General features: G+C 41.3%; 1 protein-coding gene across 9 annotated transcripts in view; it reads right to left on the reverse strand.

Annotated features, from left to right (window-relative positions):
- RAD51B (RAD51 paralog B) overlaps window positions 1-22,934 on the reverse strand; it is a 764,912-nt gene that overhangs the window by 238,036 nt on the left and 503,942 nt on the right. For 8 of the 9 annotated variants that reach the window (XM_019519177.1, XM_019519179.1, XM_019519173.1 and 5 more), the window contains one exon: window positions 16,517-16,637. The exons of the other annotated variant lie outside the window; for it this stretch is intronic. In XM_019519177.1, the coding sequence (XP_019374722.1) occupies window positions 16,517-16,637 (121 nt within the window). The remainder of the gene's footprint in view (window positions 1-16,516; window positions 16,638-22,934) is intronic. 9 annotated transcript variants of the gene reach the window in all.

Raw genomic sequence — 22,934 nt, forward strand, 5'->3', positions numbered from 1 at the left:
TGCATACTCAAATACATAAAGTACTTCTGGTCCACTTCCGGGACCGCCACCAAGCGCACTGGGGACCCTCCCTGCATTCCCATGGGACGCTCCATCCACCCCACCATCTCAGTGTTCATGAGCCACCTGGTACCTCGGGGTATGTAGGAAAAACATTTAAAACTGTGTCTGTGGCCGAATCATCAAATCTCTCCGAATCAATTCAGAGAGTTTAAAAGGTCTCCTGATTTGATTTGGATTCCGAGATCCAGCCACCAAATAGGGCCAAATCTCTGTTGCATCAAATCAGCAACTGAAGCTTTGCACAGCCCTACTTGTTTGGTATTGAGATGCATCTTAGTTTGGATACATCTGGAAACATCATACATTTGGATACATCATACATTTGGCCTGTAAGAAGGAGACAAGGCCAAGTGAGCACCTTCTTTCAAGCACCATGGAAAAAGGTGCATGGAATGTGGTAGGAGTAGCTGGATTGATTCTCTGACAACATGAATAAGATTCCAGGTACTGCTACAGTTAACAAATCATGCTCCGAGAGGATTCAAGTAAAGTCTGGTGACATGACAGATCAAACCACTAACTGAAACAGAAATGAAACAGAGCAACAAAGAACCTTAAACGCAGGTCCCTTCTTGCACCTAAATGTCATTGGGCTCCATAAAGAATAAACTTGTCAGCCAGAAACATCCACAAATGGTAACTTCTCAAGAGACAAAATGTATTAGGCTGCACAATATTGCCTCAATTCTTCTTCCTATTTCTCAACCAATTGATGTCACAATGATGACGTGTCTATGCTTGTATGTATACACATGCACATACAGAGAAAGTCTGCAGGGTATTACTTCTGCATTCCTTGCTAGATCAGCTGCTTTCAATTCCCATATAGACTATGAACTGGTTCACAGCTCATATCCTTACCTGTTGCCATGACTACAGTAGAAACTGGTCTAATAATATTGATTATAAAGGTTTTTTAAAAATTTTTAACACATCCATATATCTGTCAAAGCCCTAAAGTAGACACAGTTTTATTGGCATAAAAATGTTTTTGTTGGCACAGCTTATTTTGCTATTGTAAGGGACCAGGATGTGGAGGGTCAGGGTAGATCATCTTAGTGGTGAGGAAAGGGCACAGAGGCTAGTGTCAGAGGGCAAGAAGAGTCCAGGGGTGATCCAGGCCAGGAACCAAGTCATAAACCAGGCTTGCCATGCCAAAATCAGAAGTCAAGGTCAGAAGCCAAAGTCAGGATTAAGAGAGGAATTCCAAGAAGATCAAGGTCATAGCAATGTGGTTAGTTGCCCAGACAGCTTGCTGCAGTCTGCTCCGAGCTCATAAGGAACTGTGTGGGTGAGGTCCTCTTCCTGTAGCCATGACAGATGACTGAGTCTACTTCCTGATTAGTTCCAGCTGGAGCCTGGGGCTCAATCTTCTCCAGCTGGCCCTAGGCTCATTCCAGGGCTCTTCAGTTGATGTTAGCTGAGTCTAACTTATGGCTATAACCACAAATATATTCTAGGGTAGATTTGACCTCACTGCAAACCTGACTTAAGAAGAAATCCTCACAGCCTAATATTTAGATCTGGATGGATGTTGCAGTTTGAAAAACTGTCTTCTGGATTGTAAACCAAACACATGTGCATGGTGAAAGGATAGATGTAGAGTTTCACCAGTCTTTTACATACAGAATCATTTTCTGATTTAGGACCAAAGAACTGGAAGGGACTTTTAGGTCAGAGTCTAGTTATCTGTAGTCACAGGCAACTATAAATTCCTTTCACAAACTGATTAAGCTGATTAACTCCTACTAACAAGCCGTTACAAAGCCTCATTCGTTGGATGGTTACAAACCTTTCAATATCCAACCTAAATTTATTCATGGTCAGTTTATACCCGTTTGTTTCTGTGCCAACATTGTCCTTCAACTTTAAGAGTTCTTCTTTTTCCCTGTGTTTAAACAAGTCAAGCCCTTTTAGTCTCTTTTTATAAGTTAGGCCTTCTGTTCCCCTGATCATCCCAGCAGCCCTTCTCTGTACATTCTTCAACATGACTTCATCTTTCTTAAATATGGGTTATCAAGAGTTATACACAGCATTCCACAAGAAGTCTCAGAAGCATCTTGTACAATGTCATTAATGCCCCCCTACTACTACTGGAAATATCTTGCCTGATAGATCTTTAGGATCATATTGGTGGCTTAGTCACCCTGTGATTGACCAACGCACCTATTTTTTAATTCTTGCCTGTCCCTTCTAACTGATAAGCTCCCAGCTTATAGCATAAAATTATTTTATTAGTCCTTAAGTGCATGACCTTGCACTTCAAACTATTACATTTCAGCTTATTTCCATTACTGAAGGTTATGCAAGTCTTTCTCTATGACATTCTTTTGTACTGAGGGTGCCTCACAAGTTTAATTACACTTCACTATCACAGCATTCCAGAGAACAGATTAATTTAGCAGAACTTTTCCAAACAGTTCACGGTTACTCTGCTTAGTTCACTTATTAATTGGACAAGAGATTCTGGTAAGGGACATGAGTCAGTGAGATTTGTCAAGGTATCCCCAGAGTAAACAATTCCATTCATTATATTTCTAGTGACAGAAGCAATAGTATTTCAGATACTGAAAGGAGAATTTTCCCTAGGCTAATTCCAGTCTGTTTTCAGGAAAAGTAAAATTCAGATCAGACAAATGATTCTGTATAAACCTGATGGGGATCTGTATTTATTCTCTCTGTGCAAACAGGCTCAGCTTACAATAAAAAATAAATTATTTTTCTAACTGAAATGTCAAGGCTGTGCCCAAAAAATTAAATCCAGTTCTCTCCTTCCCCCTTGCCATTCTGGTGCAGCTGCTTTTTTTTAAATGTTGATTTAGTGAACTGTGAATTTAGAGTTTGTAAAACATGCTGGACTGACAGCCCTGGAGATTGCACTCCTCTGTTTATCTTTAGAACAGCTGTATTATGAGTAAGCTTCCACACTCCACCCAGATATTGTGTTCCCAACCTAACCTGCTGGGACCAAAAGCATGTGAGATGCCTCAGAATAAAGAACCAAAGACACAGTCCCTGTTTATGAGCATTCAGGATGATTTTACATATCATGCCATGAAAGGAAGGAATAAAAAAAACCGTAAGAAAAGATTTGTGAGAAGGAACATAGAGGTAAGAGCAAGGACATTATGGTCAACGCTTAATGCATAGCACGGAATAATCTTTTATTTGTTTGCATAAAATAGAAATAAAATATACAAATGGCAGAGACTGCAGAAGTCTGAGAAGGCAAAGATTTGCAGACCAGTACAAAAAGAAGTTTCCATTGTGTAAGGGTAGGTCATGGGAAAAAGTGCTGAGATGGACAAATGGAGAACTGAAAAGGATATAACTAGCAGAATGGTAGAGTAAAGGGCAATATGATAACAAAGATAAGATTGAATAACCATAGAGGTACAAAGCTATACTGGTCCTTGAAGACCAAAGCAAAAGACTAGAATTTCAAGCAACGAAGCAGAGGATATGAGCCCAGAAGTTCAAAAAGAAGGGCGATATGGACAGGAAAACAGGTTGGGAAGATAATATAAAAGGTAGAATAGTATAGGTATCAAGTAGACCACATAAAAAGATGCTACACCAATCAATGTGGGAGATAAGGGACTGGACAAAAATTTTAGCAGTTAAATATACAAAGAAACAGGCAGGTCTTAGCTTGGTTTTGAGTAAATAGTGGCAGAATTTGCATGTAGCTTAGATCAGCATTTCAGAACCTATGGGTCGTGACCCAAAAGTGGATCGCAAGAATATATGAAAGGGTCATGAACAAACTTTAAAAATGGATCAACAAACTTTAAACATGGATTCTCCTTTAAAGTAGAAAAATGTGGGAAACTGTGGCTTTTCCCTTGCTGGCTGTAAGAGTCCCAGCCTGTAAGGGTCTGCTCGGGGCCCCATGTCCTGTCCCCCCTCCTCCCCACACACACTGGGGGGGTTAGGGGACGGGGGCAGTGGGTCACTTGGGAATGAGGGGCACTGGGTTGGGACTGGCCATCAATGTCTACAAATGGGTCTGGGTACAAAAAAGTTGAGAACCACTGGCTTAGATGCCCATGACTGTCAGGCTGCAGACTCAAACCTGGGGTCTTGGCCTGGCCAGTTATGACCACGCATCTCAGCCTGCCACGCTCCAACCAATTACCCAGGCAAGCCAAAGTTGGTGTGAAGCCTCCCACAGGGCCTAGCCCCTCCACCTACTCCTTACCACTGGAGTTACCATACACACTCTTGACCATATAAACTTCTGACATGGAATACAAAATGTCTGGGCAACAAGGCAACCTGATTCAAGACTGCCTTGCTGCTCCCTTTGGGTTGCTCCTTGACTTTGCCCTCTGTTTGACTTCCTGGCTTCCTAACTTGACTCACCCCCTGGATTTCACTCTGTTTGATCCCCCAGCTTCCTGACAGTCCATCCCTAGATTTTGTTCTTGGATTGACCTCCTGTCTTCCTGGCCTGTTTCAGTCCAGGATTCCACTTACCCAGCCCAGCTCAAGTTGGTGCCTAACCAGTTGGGAATTGGTTGCCCACTTCCCAAGGAGAGAGAAGAGTCAAAGATGAGTACCTGGCTCTGTACCTTAGAAACAAGAAAAATGTTTGTGGCATCAACAGTGACAGAGAATGAGAAGTGGAAAAAGGTTTAAAGGAAAGTTCAGGACTGAGTTTTAATCCCGTTGAGTTAAGATGAATGGCAAGATATACAGGAGGCGGCATCTCAGGGTCAGGCTGAAAGGAAACAAGTCAGGAGGGAAGCCGGAGGTTTGTAACTCATTAGCATAAAGATGATAGTTAAAACCATATCAGTGGATACTTCATCTACAGAGAGCAGGTAAAGGTAGAAAAGGGGGACTAGAAACTGGAGGAGAAAAAGGAATACTTCTCTGAAGACACACCAAAAGATGAGCCAGCTAGATTGGAGGAAAACTTGTTAATTAATAAGCTCATCACAAACAAATCTGAAACCACCTTATACATTAATTAATTTATTCTTATAACACACCTGTGAAATAAGGAAACTTTCTTACACCCATTTAACACATGGGGAAACTGAGTCATTCCTAATGATGAAACAAGAAGTTTGTTGCAGAGCCAGAAGTAGAACCCAGTTCTAAGGCCAAGTCCAGTGCCATAAACATAAGAGCATCCTTTCTTCCTGGAGCAGACACTGTCATAGAAAGCACAGGAAAACAAGCTACTGAGAGAGAGTCTATTATCAACTGTTTTAAAAGTATCAGAGAAGCCAAGGAAGTAGGCAATGAAGTAACAGTTTTGGAATTTAGGAAGATAGGAAGAGACTGTTAGAAACCTTGGTTAACAGTGGTTTCAGTGGAGTGGGCATCCCCCTCGTACTATGATCAAATTGACATAGTTAAGATTTTCTTATTCTAATATTTTGGTATGAGATGATCAGGAAAAACAAGAATGTCTTACAAATCATAAGCCATGGCTCCCAGCCAGAATTAGGTTGCCTTCTATATCATAGGTCTGGCTGAATGTGCATGTGAATTGATATTCCCTTCAAACACAGACCAGCTGAGCTAGTATGTCTCAATGTTCACTAGAAACAGGATGTCAACATGTTACTGATGTAAGCAAGCACATGGGCTCATGCAAAGAACCATGACTCAAAAGATTATAGTTCTGTTCCCAGATGCAACTGATTTACTCTTTGGCAAGTCACTTGTCTTCTCTCATTTTCTCGGGTGATTCATTTTCTCAGCTATACAATGGGAATAACACTGCAGGAGGATAACAAAGACTAATTAATTTGTGTCTGTATAGTACTTTAAATCCATAATGACCTGTACAACTACTGGCTAACAACCAGCCTGGGCTGGCAGCAACCACAGGTAATTACCAGCTGAAAGCTGTTTGACTGGTTGATTGGTTCCCAAAAGATAGCTTGGGTGCTGCTATCCAATTCCTAGTGGACAGTTGTCTACAACACAGTTGGCTCCTCTGTTGGCAGTCTCAGTAGGAAGACCAACAACTGAATGACTGAACTTGCTTCTTACTCTCATAGAGATGATTGTGCTCCTGGTTTAGAGTGTCTCACATTAGTAAAACTGTGCTGTTACCTATGCTGCAGGCTGTCAATCTGGCAATTTGCACCAGTGCAATATTTACTAAACCATTTACAAAGCTCATTAAAAATAAGGAATGATTGAAACACTTGGGGATTCCACCCTGCTGAGGGTTTTTCTATTAGGCTCTCATCCAGAACTCATCAATGTGGTTGGTATATGAGCACCTAAATAAATGGGTTACTCTTTAAGACTGCTAAAATAGAAATGTTTTCCTTGTTTAAAAGAGAGTTAACAAGAGAGTGTCATAAATCCAGTCCCATTTAGCACAGACAGCACTAAGGCAATGTTTACGTTGTACAGACATCTGACACAAAACCATTAGGAGGGAAGTTCATGGCAGACAGCATAAACATGAACAAACACTTAAGTCAGCCAAGTGGCCCAATGATGTCTCACTTGTAGAAACTGGTAATCAAGCCTACTACTTTCTTCTTACCACATCATTTAGCACTTTGGCTTGTATTGTTATAGCAACCATTTTTCATGCAATCATCACACAGGATGTCAATATATCTAGTTTCATCCTGCTCACACACAATCTATTAAGCTTGCATTGCTGCTGCATGTGCTTGTCCTTCTCTGTGGTTAAAGATTTCAATTTTGAACACTGTCGGTTAAGAATCTTTCACCCACAAGCAATTGACCATCTCTTACAAGGAGATGCTGTTGTTTAAAATGCACTAAAATTGGAGTTTCTCACATACACCAAACCATTATTATCAAATCTTTCTTGTTATGCCTTGAGTCCAAATAAAGGAATTTAAAGGGAAGGAAGACATCAAAGTAGCTTACCTATCCTAGAGGAAGTATCTACAAAAGACTAAAGAGATTGTAGACTTCCCTCCTTTCTCAACTGAAAGGGTTTGTAGATTTCCAATCAATGCTCTGTCAGTGCTATTCTGAAATTCCAACACTAATGAAATGATCATGTCATATAAAAAAGTGAAATCGAAAGAGTCAGCTGCTGACATGGGAAGTCATCTCATTCAGCTTTTCCTCCCTGCAGCTGTGACTGGAATACCAGAAAAAAGATGAAAACAAGTCAATGAGAACAGTTAGACTGGTGAGAGTCACAGTAAAGACATAATTTGTGGCTCTTCCCCCTGCTTGTTTGCCCCACAGATGCATTTCCTAGGAAGACCCAGTTGACAATGCTTATGCAGAAATGTCACAAAAGGAAACTGTCCTTTAGAGCTAACAGAGAGTTAAGGATAAAAAGAATCAGCCATGTTACACATTTACTTCCACTGAAAACACAGCAAGGAAAATGGCACAATTCAAAACTAAATAAAAGATTAGCTTCTTTAAGAGTTTTGTAAACAAGAAAATTATCTTGCTGTGCTGGAGCTTTTTCCACTTATGTAATTCTGCAAAGTCTATGAGATTGGGTAAAATAATCTTCTCAGAGGACCTCCCATAAATGGTGTGACAGTCTGGGTTAATCAGATCGCAAATCTGGTTACTTTAGCCTGCTCTGTGGCCTGGGAATAAGCTTGTATTAAAGCACACTGGTATATACTTTGAAGTTATATTCCCTGTATTATAGAACCACTAAAGTTTCATCTCCACCTGGAAAATGTAGTCTCTGGCAATATGTTCATCCCTTTAAATGACTCAGTGCAGTTATTTCTCTTTGCATTGGCAGGAAATCTATACTTCATCTTATCATTAGACAGCTTATTTTCTGTTTGGTAGGTATGGTTTATATTAAAAAAAGTGTGGTATGGATGGTTGTATAGCTGTAACAGCCTAGCTTCTAAATCTGTTCCACTTCTACACTGACACTCAGTCCTCAGTGTTATTTAGCTTCCATATTCAATCACCTGGAATACTGATACTCTTTTTTTGTCACTACTTTGCATTGAGCTGATGGCCAACACATCATCCACTCTAAGCCTTTTCTGGCATTACTTTCCTAAAAGTAGCGCAGTATTAGGACCATTTTACTGCCCTTGATGCACAAGTGGGCGTTAGCTGAGGTTTCCCACAAAGATCCAGACCAATACATAGCACATCATTTGTATCTGTATGCTTGGGCCTGTCAACACTTTGATTGCACTTCAGCTGAAACCCTCAGCCACGGCCTCCTTTCCTTTTGCCTTGACTACTGAAATATCCTTCCTTGTGGCTTCCCTAATTCCCAGCAGACCAGAATACAGAATGTGCATAATGACACTTCCTGCCTCATGCATGCAAGGAGGTACAACCACATCCTCCACAAACTCCAACACCTTCACTGGCTCAAGATCCATTTCAGAATCCAGCTCAAAACTGTTGTGTTTAAAATTCTCTGTGGGCTTCCTCCTTCTCTCTTCAAAGATTTTGGCATTCTCTTTTTGCTCCTCTCATTCAGACAGAAGTGGCTTCCCCTCTGTCTTACCCCATTTGGTGGAAAAACATTCTCTTCTGCAGATCCTGCCATTAGAAAAGCTTTGCTTTATTTCAAACCTAATTTCAACTGAAAATATCTTCACTTATCTCCTTTGCTTGTATCATTTAACTTTGTAACTAGGAGTTATAGTAACTCTGTAAAGTTAGTAGGTACCCAGGTCATGGAAGAGATGCTACAGAAAACACAACTGCATTGCTTATAATGTAATTGGGCTGAAACTTATCCCCACCCAGAGTGAATCCAAAATGTATAGTTCTTTCGATTAAATTTCATTGCTTTACTTCTAAATATTCCCACCTCTCTAAAATATCTAGAATCTTCTGTAATTTGGAGCTATAATCCTCCATTATGCTTGCATGTCAGTCTGATTTTGACATAATTTAAAGTTATCACTTTATTTATTATCATACAAATTACTAAAACAGATTTTTTAAAGTATCAACCCTACATTGTTCCTTGTGGTTAGCAATTGTTTTTTCCCCTTTGTGTCACTGCTTTGTTTCTGAGTGGTTGTTTTTTTTTTTGTGGTTTATTTGCTTCCTCTTTCCGACGGAGAAAAAACCCACCTGACACTATCTAATTTTTAAACCATTACATGCTACTACATAACCAGTGATGTCAGCAGACTTACAAGGGGGTTAGGTAACCTGTTCTCCAGTGGCTATAGAATAAAAATACTATAGGTTCTGTATATAAAATGACTATTTTTAATGATCATTCCTCAATTACTGATGAAAACACAATCACATATACTATTTAGAAGATTCACCCCACAAAACTTATAACAACTTTAAAATATTGGAAAGATTTTTAACTATTTTTTTTTGCAAGTCTTCATCCCCGCAGCTTTCTTGGATATATAAAATATCTACTTATCTCTACCCACAACGAGCAAGTGTCATGGGTGTATAACAGTCACAATGTTGGAATGCTTGTTGAAAGCTTATTCATACAATGCTGAACAGACCAGGATAAAAACAGCTGGTCTGTAACCAAGGAAAACCTGAAAATTATGTGTGGCATTACTTTGACCTGGAGAAATCTTGCTCTTGTTTTTATGAGTCACTGTGGACGTGTGGATTTGCAACACTACCTGAAGCAGGAAAACTGTCATCTAATAGGTCACCTTGCCTGACTGTAACCATTTTAACCCCTAACCTAATCCCAAACATACTCTGTCTAAAAGAAATGACTAAGAAAAAATAATGCAATTAAAAAACAAAACTATGTGCTTCTCTAACTTTGTCCACCTGAGGGTCTCAAAGAATTTTAGGCAAATGTTAATGCAATACTATGAGCCTTAAAACTCCCTTGAGAGGTATAAGGTCAAACAGGACCGACTATACAAACTGCCAAAGCAGTCCAACTAGTGATTTTTCTAGTTCAGTGCTCTGTGTTTTCAAGAAGAAAATGGTAGAGACAGCATGGCAGGCTTTAAAAATCCTGGCATACCAGCTCCTGAAGAGAACCCAGTCTGAACTTAGGATCAAAAGTCTCTGAGTGTATTGGCTGAAATTCAGGAGATAAAGGCAAAGATAAAGCTTGGGGTTACTATGGGGGTCTTACAGTCCTTGGTTAAGCTCACAGTTTTTGGCCCAAAACCAACAGGCCCAAATGTATCTGCATACATTTCAGGAGAATAAATGCCTAGGTCAGTGACCTACTTAACTGTGTAGGGAAAACCACATACAATGCTACTTTACATGGAGCAAAAGTATACTGGAATACTCCCTTCATAAATAAGTCCAAAGAGATTTTTTTTGCAAACTCTCTGGGAGGTCTTTCATATCACCAATACACTTGGGGTCCACAGAACTTAAGGGACTTTTTTAGTAGTTAATGGAACAACTCATCAGTGTAGTTCATGGTTAGGTACTTGAATGACATGATTAATATGTGTGCAGGCTGGAGATTTCTTGTGGTGGAAGATCACTCTGGAATAGGCTACTACCACATCACTGCTACTTTAATGAAAGGGTAGCCGGTAGCAGATCTAGGAACATGGGCCACGGGGATACAATCCCCTCAATTTTGGCAGTGCCACCCATGTGCAGTGAGCTCTGAGCTCAATGGTTATTGGGGCAGGATCTGGCTGGAGTCCCCAACTGTACACAGCTCCAGAACCCGGAGGGGTGGGGGATGAATGCTGCTGCTGTTCATCCTTCTCCTCCCTCCCCCTCCTCTCTGAGTTCAGCAGAGGGGAAAGAAGGGGACACATAATGGTAGCAGTGCTCACTCCCTGGGTTTGAGCCACACTAAAGCAGGGACTCTTGCCAGACCCTATGCAAGTGCTCATGCGTGACAGCCAAAAGGGGAGAGGGTGAGACCACAACCCCCCACCCCAGATCTGCCACTGAGAACAGCCTAAAGCTAGGAGAAGAGAAGATAGGGAAGAGAAGTGAAGGGAAGATAGGACCCAGGAGCAAAAGGGATGGAGGCAACACAGTTGCATCTAATTTTCAAAGAGAACATACTCCTATAAGGAGAACTCTCCTATAAGGTCTGCTGCTAAAAGAAAATTATTCTTCAGTTTCTGAGGGACTGCTACAACTGCATGCACTTTACTGTGTTTATTTTGTATTGTAAACCTTGTTTTGAATAAGCAACCTGAGGAGCTGGGGGTTTTAATAGAGAGACTTGTACTCTAGATTGGCTTTCTAAAATAAATAAGCAGGCCTCTTTCCTCCAAAGTGTTTTTCTCTTCTGTGCCAGAAAGGGTCTCCTGTAGTTATATGGGACAGATTTTGGAATGAAGCTCAGCCACAGGTAATCATGTCACAATCCCAGCACCCAATTCTGAATGCGACCTTGGGGCTTTGCAAACCCCATTCCCCCACCATTTCTTCATGCAGGTGATGTGGTATGCCAGAGTGACCCAGCTGGAGGCCTGCCCAGCCACACATTGCTGCTGTACACTGGATTAGAGCAGCATACACTAAGGATGTTTCAATACCAAATACAATAACAGACTTATCTCGCTTTACAAAGGGGAATCAAGTCTGATCCACTTCATGAGGAGGGTTAAGAACTGTTTCATCCAACTACATCTACCACTTCTACTTTCAGCTCTCTCAGAATTGAGGAAAAAAGCAGCTTTTTTCACAGCATAAGCTACAATACATTGATTTCACTGAACAGCAGGACTTTTCGACAATACTAATCGATGACCTGCTCCAGAAACACCAATAGCTTCTAAGTAAGGTTGTAACCCGATACATGCCTTTAAAGTTGCATTTCTGCCTCACTGTCACTGATAGCAAGTTCACCCAGTTCACATGTAAAAAGGTAAAATTTAAAACTCAATTATATCATTGACCTTATTGTCCACAACAGGAAGGCACAGGCGTAGACAAGGAGGGAAAAATGTGTTTCTGCAGTTCTTTTTAACGTTAAGTTCTAAAATTCCTCTACTTACATGTGAATCAGAACAGATCCCAGTTCATTTCCATAGTGGTGTTGATTCTCCAAGACTAAGGAGAAGAAAAGTAGTAAAAACTTGATTTTGTTTCTAAACAAGCAGACAATATTGTGAATAAGCCCAGGGACTAGACATTAGATCTCTAGAGCAACTGGGTTCTTTTAGTAACCACACTTCCAAACTTTGACAAGATCATTTCAATTGGCCAGATCTTTGATGAATACTTTGTATTAACTGAGACCAAACTTTTCTAGTGACTTGTGATTTTGCATGCCTCAACTTTTGGATGCCCTTATTCAGTGATTTTAAAAGGTTCTGATACTCAAAAGAGCTGCCTCTCAGCACCTCCTGATAATCAGACCAGTTTAAAATCAATTCAGTTTGGCACTCAGAAACTGAAGAATCCATAAGCGTTAGTCACTTCTGAAAATTCACAGATTTCATTGGCATTAGGGCTTGAAGGGACCTCAGAAGATCATTGAGTCCAGCACCCTGCCCGAAGGGCAGGAAGTCAGCTGGGGTCATAGGATCCCAGCAAGATAAGCATCTAATTTACTCTTGAAGGTGTTCAATGTAGGTGCTTGAACCACCTCCGATGGCAGGCTGTTCCAGACCTTGGGGGCTCGGACAGTGAAGAAATTCTTCCTTATGTCCAGCCTGAAACGGTCACGGAGGAGTTTATGACTGTTCGACCTTGTCATCCCTTGGGGCGCTCTGGTGAACAAACGTTCCCCCAGATACTGGTGATCACCCCTGATAAACTTATAGGTGGCCATCAGATCACCCCTGAGCCTGCGGTTTTCCAAGCTAAAGAGCCCCACGGCTCTCAGCCTGTCGTTGTAAGGTCTGTTTTTCTGACCTCTGATCATGAGCATGGCTCTTCTCTGGACTCTCTCAAGCTTCTCCAAATCCTTTTTGAATTGCGGAGCCCAAAACTGGATGCAGTACTCCAGCTGCGGCCTCACCAAGGCCGAGTACAAGGGGAGAATGACATCTCGGGATTTGCTTGAGAAGCATCTATGGATGCAAGCCAGCGTTTTGGTCACTTTACTAGCCGCAGCGTCGCATTGCAGGCTCATATTCATCTTGTGACCAATGATGACCCCCAAGACTCTTTCTTCCATAGCGCTAGCCAGCGTAGCACTGCCGAGCCTATAAGGATGCTGCAGGTTTTTCCTTCCAAGGTGGAGAACCTTGCATTTTTCAGTGTTAAACACCATCAGGTTCTCATCCGCCCATTTGCTGAGCCTGTCTAGGTCTGCCTGGATCACCCGCCTGTCTTCTGGTATGGATGCTTTGTCCCAAAGTTTGGTGTCATCGGCGAACTTGTCAGTCTGCTTCTGACTCCAATGTCCACATCATTAATGAAGTTGTTGAACAATATGGGTCCAAGGACACGCCTTGGGGGACCCCACTGGTTACAGGGCACCATGATTGACTTCCATCAATTACTACCCTCTTGGTCTGACCATGGAGCCAATTTCCCAGCCAGCAGATCGTGGTAGACCCAAGGCCACAATTAGCCAGTTTTGCCAAGAGGTGATCATGGGATACCAGATCGAAGGCTTTTTTGAAGTCAAGATATATGATCTGGTCTGAAGGCAACAATTTAGAAAAGAAAGTACATTTTCATAATTGTAAGAATTGAATGAATAAGGTACTGCTCAAGATGGCAGAATTGTTTGGGATAATTCTAGTGTGCCTTGCTTTAGTAGTAAATGATAGGACAATTCTAAAATATTAATTGCTTTTATGAAATAAAATACCTATAAAAAGGAAAACAGACAGACCTGCTAAATTTACTGAGCAGCAGGACTATACTGATGACATCATCAATGTACTTTATTTGAATAATGTATTTTATAGCTATATGGTCTATCCAAAACAGCATGAGTGTCAAACTCATGTGGCCCCACAAGCCAGATGAGTGACATGGGGCTCATCCACACGTCAGATGGAGGCAATGGTCTCACACTGGGTAGAGCAGGTACCATGTGCAATACAAGTCCAAGATCATCCGGGGTGAGTGCCACATGTAGCACAGATCCTGGAGTGGCCAGAATGGGCGGAGCAGGTGACATATATCCTGGCCCCTGCCTGCTGGACTGGTTGGGTCAGTTCAGACACAGGGGTAGCACTGGGGACTGGCTGTATGTTTAACACCCTCACAAAACACCCCTGTATGGCACATCCAATTCATAACTGGCCCATACAGACACATATCTAATTCATAATTCTGTTTGTAAAATTTCTTTACAACACATGATCTACATTTATTTTATTTTTATTACTTGTTTTTACATTAGGGATATAATTGTCATCTATGGATTAATGGAAAACTACCAGAACAGTGGTTTTCACCCCTTTTAGATTCAAGGTGCCCTTTGGAAAATACTGGCTCTTAGCTTTTAATCATTTTTGGCTACAGAAAAATAGAGCAATTTTTCTATTGCAAAGAATTCAGAAAGGCCACAACAAGTCTGAGTATTTTTGACACTGCAGTTTCATATTTGAAATTTCTGGGTTTATCTTGTTAATTATAGCTGTTTTCACACCTAGCAGTACTAATATTGTACAGCAGCCTTAAAAGGATCTCTCAGCAGTCTGACTGAGGATCACTGTCCTAGAACATATTATCACAAGTATCAAGGAACTGACACCAGATTGTTTGGAATAGGCAAATCAGTTACAGCATGCTGATATTTTTGGAACATGTATTTAATGAAAGCTTTCAGAAGAAAAAAAAAATCAACACATTTGGAACCCAATAGTCCCATAATAAAATCAAGAAAGATCAGGCTTCATATTTATATACTACTCAGGTCAAAAACTGGAAAAATGTTTCTAAGCCTTTTTAGCTAGCTTTGTACATCATGGCACAGCACAAAAAACAATACCACTCCCTTTACAAACCACCTTTAGAAACACCCAAGATTCAACTGACTTCTTTTTATCAAGCCCAACGTATCTAAAAGAGCATGCACTCCCTGGGGCAGAGAATGTAAATCAGAACTAGGGTGAGCTTTTTAAAGAGCAGCCAATGTCAGTAGTATGTTTCTGTACAAACAAGTACCGATTTTTCAGTGACTCAAGACTAAATGTCCCACTCACTGAATGAGAGTCAAAAGATTCATTTTTAAAAAACAGCCTGGAATCTGAAGCTCTAGCTAGATACTATTTCCCATCGCATATCAGCTCCAGTAATAAAAATACTTAAGTTAGAACTTTATGATGACATGCATGGCAGAATAGACTTGCTTGCTCTTCCTGTGGCTGTGTAAGGGTTAACAGCGAGAAACCTTGGTTTGCGTCAGCAAAATCAGCAGCTCTGATTTGAAGACACATGGGGAGCAAATATGAAGACTAAGAAGGTGCAAGTTTTAAACAATCACTTTTCTGACAATATTACTACTTTAAGGAACAGGAAATCAGTAACGTTAGAGGGAGGGACTGGATCTTTGGAGAGAGTTACCTCATCATAATAGTGAAGTATGTGAAGCCCAGAGAGATTCCAACCACAGATAGCCCAAAGGAGGACATTACATCATGAATTTTGTTAGATTCTTAAAAAAGCAAGCTCCTTTTCATCTTGCCACCCAAAGTTTTTCATTGGGATCCTCAGAAATGAAACAATCATTTTTGCAAGTAAAAAAGTCACTGTTTTTCACTGAAACGACATTTCTCAGTGAAAATGGGGAACTCTCTCCCTAACAGTAATATGCTTCTGGAAAATTGCCTCTATGTTTGCTTTTATGTTTGTACGTGCATACAGTGAAATTTCACTTGGAAACAGTTGCACAGTATAAAATGATTTCTATCCTAATACAGCAGAAATTTGATGTAGGACTGAAAAAAAGAAGTTAGCACAGGGGCCGCAGACAGGCAGAGAAAGGACCATCTCTCCTACCGAGGGTCATGGCATTCAAATTATTAGCATCTGTATCTCAAGAGCCCAAAAGCTTGCAGAAAAAGATTTTTTTTTTTTGCAATTTCTCACTTGGTCTAATAAAAAGTATCATTTTGGAACCAGGAGTTCTAGATTTTTGCATTTCTTTTTGTCTTAGACCAACACAGCTACCACATACATACCTGAAACATGGAAGATGCCAAATTTTAGCTGATTTTGGATTATAAACTTAACTTCTATATCTCCCTACCTGCCATCTGACACCACCAGGGAAGAAATCCTGCTTGATCTACACAACAAAGAGCAAACTTCCAAAGAGACTCTCATGGGCCCAGAGGGTCAGTTTTCCAGCTTCTGCTTCCTCTGTGCAAAAATGAAGTTTATTTCCTGCCTGTGGGGACTTTTTACCATCTTGAACTTTCCCTGAGCCTGATGACAAGCACATGAGCCTGAACGCTTGCAGAAAAAGAAAAAAAAATTGCAGTTTCTCAGTTGGTCTCGGTTGGTCTAATAAAAGGTATTTTGGAACCAAGAGTTCTAGATTTTGCTTTCAAGAATGTGAAGCACCCAATGGTAGTGAGACCAGGCTCTAAATTGAAAATTATATGCATTTGAGTATCTCTCTCCTCTCCCCCATTAATTTCTCACCTTTCTTGTCTGCAAGTCATGATACTGCAGTATGAGCCTAGTGTTGACACTGTGACTCCATGTGTTCCCCAGTGCTGCCATCATACACCCAGGTTCCATCTTCCTGCTCCCAGGTGCTCCTGAAACTAAAAACAAACAGATATATTCAGTCCAATCTGCTATGACTGCGCCCGAGATACATGTTTGCTGAGCAACCATTATCAAGTTTCCCAGTTAATTCCATGAGCTAAGCAATCATCTCTCACATGTAAATTTAGCTCACATTTTCAATTGCCTGAACTCTGCTTTCCTGCCTTCTAGGTCCCAGTTTCCAAGGGCTAGGAAAACAAGGAAGCAGATTAGCAAAGAGAAGTTCTTAAAAGGAACAATAAAGAATGAGGTTTATGGGGCATAACTGTGGAGCCAGCAAAGATGGTAATCATGCCTCTGATCTAAAAATTAAACAACAATCCATACTACTAGACATTTGACAGATTCTGTAAAACTTGTAGAGCAGGGATGAAACTGGCCCTCTAACTGGAAGTACAGTTTCAGTATCTTCTCAATCACGTGAACTTTCTATAACCTTTGAGGAAAATACTTTTTGCATACTCTGCTCTGATCAGTAATGATAACATAGGCAAAGGCATTTCCAATAATGCAGCATGACCTGGCTTGCTAAACTACCATTCCACCTTATTTTTCTAACACTAAAATTGGAGACCTATCTATACATGCTGACAAAAGCCTCAGGCTTTTCTCTCTTGAATACCATGTTCCATATAAGATGTAGACATAGAAGGCTGATTTGTTTTTATTCCAGCTGGTACTTCAACAACAGAAAAATGTGGATGAATTGGAGGAAATTCAGAGAAGAACATCAAAAGTGATTAAGGAAGTAGATGGAACTGATGTATGAGTAAAGAGAGGAGCTGTTGGAGGTCATCTGAAAGGGAGAAACTAAGAATATCGGACTGAATCCAAACAAGAGAAAATTAGACTGGATGTCAGGAAACTTCTTGACACGTTGGGCGGCATGATTGCTTCCCAAGGACAGTAGTGAAATACCCACCACTTGAGACAAATCTAAATCTGGACAAAGGTTTGGAAAATAAACTGTGGAAGAATCCTTCACTGCCCACCAGGGTATGTACCTTAATAGATTTTCTTCCTTCAACTTTTGTGCTGATATGCACAAAAAATCCCTAAAATGACCTCCGCAAGTATGCACACAGATATAGTGTAGAGACCCAGTCAAACTGGGAAATAGAAGGTGCAGTGAAAAAACAAATGAGTAGATATTATTCTCCAAATAAAATTCCAGAATAGTCAAACATTTCTGTTAAAACAAGCCATAGTAAAAATAGTTAATGTTCTCATTTACACTTTGATAATTTATTCTGGTTTATTTATTTGCTAAGATGAAAAGGGATGTTGACATCTCAGCTCGAGCCACTGGTTCAGGCCGTCTGCAAACTCAGAAGCAGCCCCCTTCATCACTTTTCCACTTGTGAATCAAAAAACAAGAAACCAAACTAGCAAGTGGTGAGCTCAGCTAACCTGGCTTTGCAAAAATTTAAGGATGATGAGAGCTATTAGTATGTACCTTCTCCTCAAACAATACCAGATAATAAGAGATGCATCATAGTCAGGAAAAAGAAAACATCAGGAAAATATGTTAAAATTCAAATATTCTATTAACAATTCTTCTATTTACTGTCACTCCAAATACTATTTATTCATTAATGTGCTCTTAAACGGAGGCAAACAAATATAAACAGCAGAAATATAGTACAGGTTTCCCTCATTTTATGATGTACATGAATTCCTGGAAAATGCCACATAACTCAAGTTTGCATAAAGGGAACCCACTTTACAATGTAACAAATAGGGATATGTTCCAAGACCTCGACTGTACTGACCCCCAGACCCATTTCTACCACTTTTACAAAACTGTTTTGGTACTCACCAACCGCAGACAGTACACACAAGCACAGGGCACTATCATAATGGGGATGGCAACTACAGAAACATGTCACAGATAATGAGCAAGGAGCACAGGTCCACACAGAAGACTATATTTTGGTGCCCTTCACTCCCACAATGCACTGCACAAAGCAGCTGACTGCAGGCTTGCACCACAGTGATAGCATAAGAGTGAATTTACCTCACATATAACGAATTTTTGGGAATAAAAAGGGTCATTGCATAAGAGTGAATTCGCACATACAGAAGGCGCATAAAGCAAGGGAAACCTGTAATGCCTTGCAACAAAGCAGCAATAGAGTATCCTACACAAGCCAAATGGGCTTTCAATAGAGGAACATGGGTTGCTTACAGACTTAAAAAATCCCCTAAAAATGGCACTTCACTTTAAACTTCACACACCCAGCATATGCCCAGAAGAGGCATCATGTTAGTTGGACATGGTTCACTCAACAGACTGGACACTTTAGTGGGGCTTTTCTTGCACTTTTATCTAATAGCTGACTAAATCAGCTATTAGACAGAAGTGCCAAGAGCCCTGCTGAAGTGCCCAATCTATACAGACATTGCAAAGCCAGATCGAAATAACGCACAGGCGTGGAGACCATCTTACTACCCTAAAAGGCTGATCTAAAACCCACATAAATCACTTGGATAAATCAATGATCTATTGGGCTTTGGATGAGGCCCTGAAATTTTTGGGGTCCACAAAAAATGAATGAGGAATCTGATCCAAGGCAAGTGGATGTCAACTCTTCCCTAGTTTACTTTCCTTCCCTCATTGTAAACAAGCACCTACTCTTGTCCAGAACAATATCTTTTCTGGTTTGCAGACAGTTTATAAGAGCACTAATATTGTGATGAGGATTGCTTTTCTTTAATTAAAATGAAGGGATGAATGTGCTTTATACACATCAAGCTTCCACTTGGATAAGTGAGTCCGGTAGCATCAAAAAGGAAGTTGCAGCATCAAATCTGTAATTATGTTTGTTTAACCAACATGAATTGAAAAGGTATATGGGCTGACAAATAACAGTTTCTCTTCATCTCTTCCTCCAATGCAGTTTGCCAGCTGGATAAAGGAGTAGTTAAGTGTTAACAACAGAGGACTAGGTGATCTAAATTCCATCTCCAGCTTTGCCAGTGACCCTTTTAGTAACGGAGCAAGTTATTTGCTATAATTCATTAAGATTTGCAAAGTGTTTAGAGATTATTTTATAAAGCACAGAAATACTCTGAGATGATTATTCTAGAAGATTTAATGTGAATGACAGGAGCAAAAGGCAGCCTAAAGACTTTACAGCTCTCTTTTAGTCATGTAGAATAAGGTTGAGGCCCTCATCCAAGCCATTATTCCTTTCTTTTTTTCACAGCTAGAAATGGAGAAGCCCAAAGCTGAAAGGCAGTCAGATGTGAGCTTTTATTTGGCCTGTCATAGATGTAGCAGCTAGCTGTGAAGTTCAGAGCAAAACTTTCCTAAAGTTCTGTGCCTCTGTTACTAGATAATATATGAAATAAAGTCTGGACTTTACAAAGTAGAGATGGCAGCTGGGCTGGGCAGTGAAATGGTTAACCATTTAGGGCCCAAGTGGAGGAGACATCACACCATTACTCTTCCTAAACCTGCATTCATTCCAGACCTAAAACTCCTTTGGATGTCAACAGGAGCTCTAGAGGCACAAAGAATGCAGGATAAGGTTCGTGGCAATTTAAAAGGAAGCAGGCAAGCTAATTGCTGTGGCCTCAATTGTATCAGGCTGTGTCAGCACCTGTCTGAAAGAGGACTGTTTGTGTGTCCCACTTCCAGGCAAACTCTCTTCTATGAAGCTAGTTAAATTTATGACTCTGGTGCAAAGTGGTTATTAAAGCCAGAGCAAATTTATGGCACAAAACTTTTACAGGGTGCAAAAGAATGCCTTGCAGAAAAGGTTTCCATTTTAACGAGATACTCTGGGTCTTGCTGTAATTTTAGGCATTAGGTAAGAAACAGAAAGGAAACTTGCAAGTGGTGAGCTGAGTTGAGGGGGAAATAGTCAGCTCTGAAAAGAGGTTCAAGAACACTGGCAGCAGATATTCTGTCCCTTCTCCTTACAACAAACACTAAGAGACAGCAGGGGAGAAGAAATGACAGGAAAACAGACTGCAGTTCAGATATGCTGTTAAAAATGTCCTCTTAGTTTTTATTTCAAATATCATTTAAATCTTGAGTGAGCATTTAAACGGAAGTAAACAAAGGATACTGCATTCACACCTTACCCACATATTCTGTCTCTCCCTTAAACCTCCATCTCCAGTATTTTCATATCTAGAGGCTTCTGTATCAGATCCACTTGGCACTGTGCCCAAAGAGACCCTCATCAAGAACAAAAGGGAGATTGGTAATGGATTATCTGGTGTTCCTTTGGCTGGAGGTTATTCATTCTAATCCAGCTCAAGTTCAATAACGTGTATAAATGAGTGGCTGGCTCCAGTCCACATCACAAAAACCTAAGAACTTATATTAAATGGCCTTTTTGTTGGCAATAGCTGCATGGTGGCCAAAGAATGGATGAGGATGAAAAATGTACTGCCTTTCCCTCCATAAAAGGGGAAAGCCATTCCACCTCACAAGAAATTCAGTCAACAGGCAAGAAAGCCCCCTTAGCTGAACAAAGAACTGTTGGACCTCATTAAACTGAAAAGAGAACCCTACACCAGTTGGAAAACAGGAAGCATGACCAAAGAGGACTACTCAGCACTCTCCCACACCTGTAGAGAGCAGTCCAGAAAAGCCAAGGCACAACTGAACTCAGACTAGCTACAGGAATCAAGGACAACAAAAAGTCCTCCTTCAGATATGTGGGAAGTCAAAAAAAGAACGAAGATAGCATTGGGCCCCTGAGAGACCTAATGGAGCAACTGACATCCAACGCCCAAGAAAGGGCCAATCTTCTAAGTGACTTTTTTGCATCAGTTTTTCACCCTCTCAAGGGGATCACACTGTCAGAAATGACACAAACCATTCTGGGAGCAGGTGACAGGCCCACAATTGATGTGATAATCTCCTTCTATGGCTAAGTAATATGTGCCCTGGACAAGGGAATGACGTGCATGTCATACATCTGGATTTCAAGAAAGCCTTTGACCTAGTTCCCCATGATGCCCTCATGGTTAAGCTGGGGAACTGTGGCCTTGATTATCTTATGGTCCGATGGCTAGGTAACTGGCTACAGGGTTGGACCCAAAGAATACTAGTTGATGGGAGCAAATCAACATGGCGAAGGATGACCAGTGGAGTCCCTCAGGGCTCGGTTCTTGGGCCAGTACTCTTTAACATCTTCATTAATGATTTGGATTTGGCAAATGATGTGAACTGGCAAAGTTGGCGGATAATACCAAATTATGGGGGAGGGCGGTCACAATGCAGGACAGGCTGGGAATACAGGTTAGCTTGGACATGCTCTCAAGGTGGGCTGACCAAAACCTGATGGCCTTCAATGTAGAGAAGTGTAAAGTGCTGCACCTCGGTAGAAAGAACCTTCAACATACTTACAGGCTCGGCAGTGCTATGCTTGCTAGCACGACGACCAAAAGGGACATGGGCATCTTCACTGACCACAAGATGAATATGAGCCACAAATGCAAAGCTGTGGCTGGCAAACCAAACTATGGTGTGCATCCACCGATGCATCTCAAGCAAAACCAGGGAAGTCATCCTCCCACTTTACTCAGCCCTGGTGAGACCACAGCTGGAGTACTGCATCCAGTATTGGGCCCCACAATTCAGGAGGGATGTGGAAGAGCTTGAGAGAGTCCAGAAGAGAGCCACTTGTATGATACAAGGCCTGGAGGGCAGGTCATATGAGGAGAGGCTGACGGACTTGGAACTCTTTAGTTTGGAAAAGAGAAGGCTGAGGGGGGACTTGGTGGCAGCCTACAATCAGGGGTAAGATCCCTTTCCCCTTGCCCCCCCTGAAGTTTGACCCATAGTGCCTCTGCCTGACCTTCCTCTGCCCCAAAGCTAATTCTTGATTATGTGAGTTGCTCTTTGACACAGCGGGTGACCCCCTGCCTTTCCTCCCAGTCATGTCCCTTCTATATAGTGTGTATCCCTGAATGCCCACCACCCAGTCGTGGGTAGGATCCCACCAGGTTTCTGTGAGCCCCACTATGTCTGGATTCTTCCCTGCTATCAGAAGGCAAAGTTCCTCCTGCTTGCTCCCCATACTACATGCATTAGTGTACAGACATGTGAGGCCTCCTGAGAGTGCACGTACCTCCCCCCTGCTCCCAGGACTGCTGTGCCCATTGTTGCTTACCTGGGTTTCTGTTTCTCTTGTCGCCTTGCTACTTGGCAAAACATCCCTTCCTCTTTGGGCGGCCCCTTCCCCTGATGAAGCTAGTTTAAAGCCCGCCAAACGAGATCAGCCTTAGCTAACCTGAACTCAGTCGTCACCTTAGCTTTCCTAATCATCTCC

This window comes from Gavialis gangeticus, unplaced genomic scaffold, assembly GCF_001723915.1.
Source record: "Gavialis gangeticus isolate Ggan-Ray unplaced genomic scaffold, GavGan_comp1, whole genome shotgun sequence".
In the NCBI taxonomy this organism is placed as follows: Eukaryota; Metazoa; Chordata; order Crocodylia; family Gavialidae; genus Gavialis; species Gavialis gangeticus.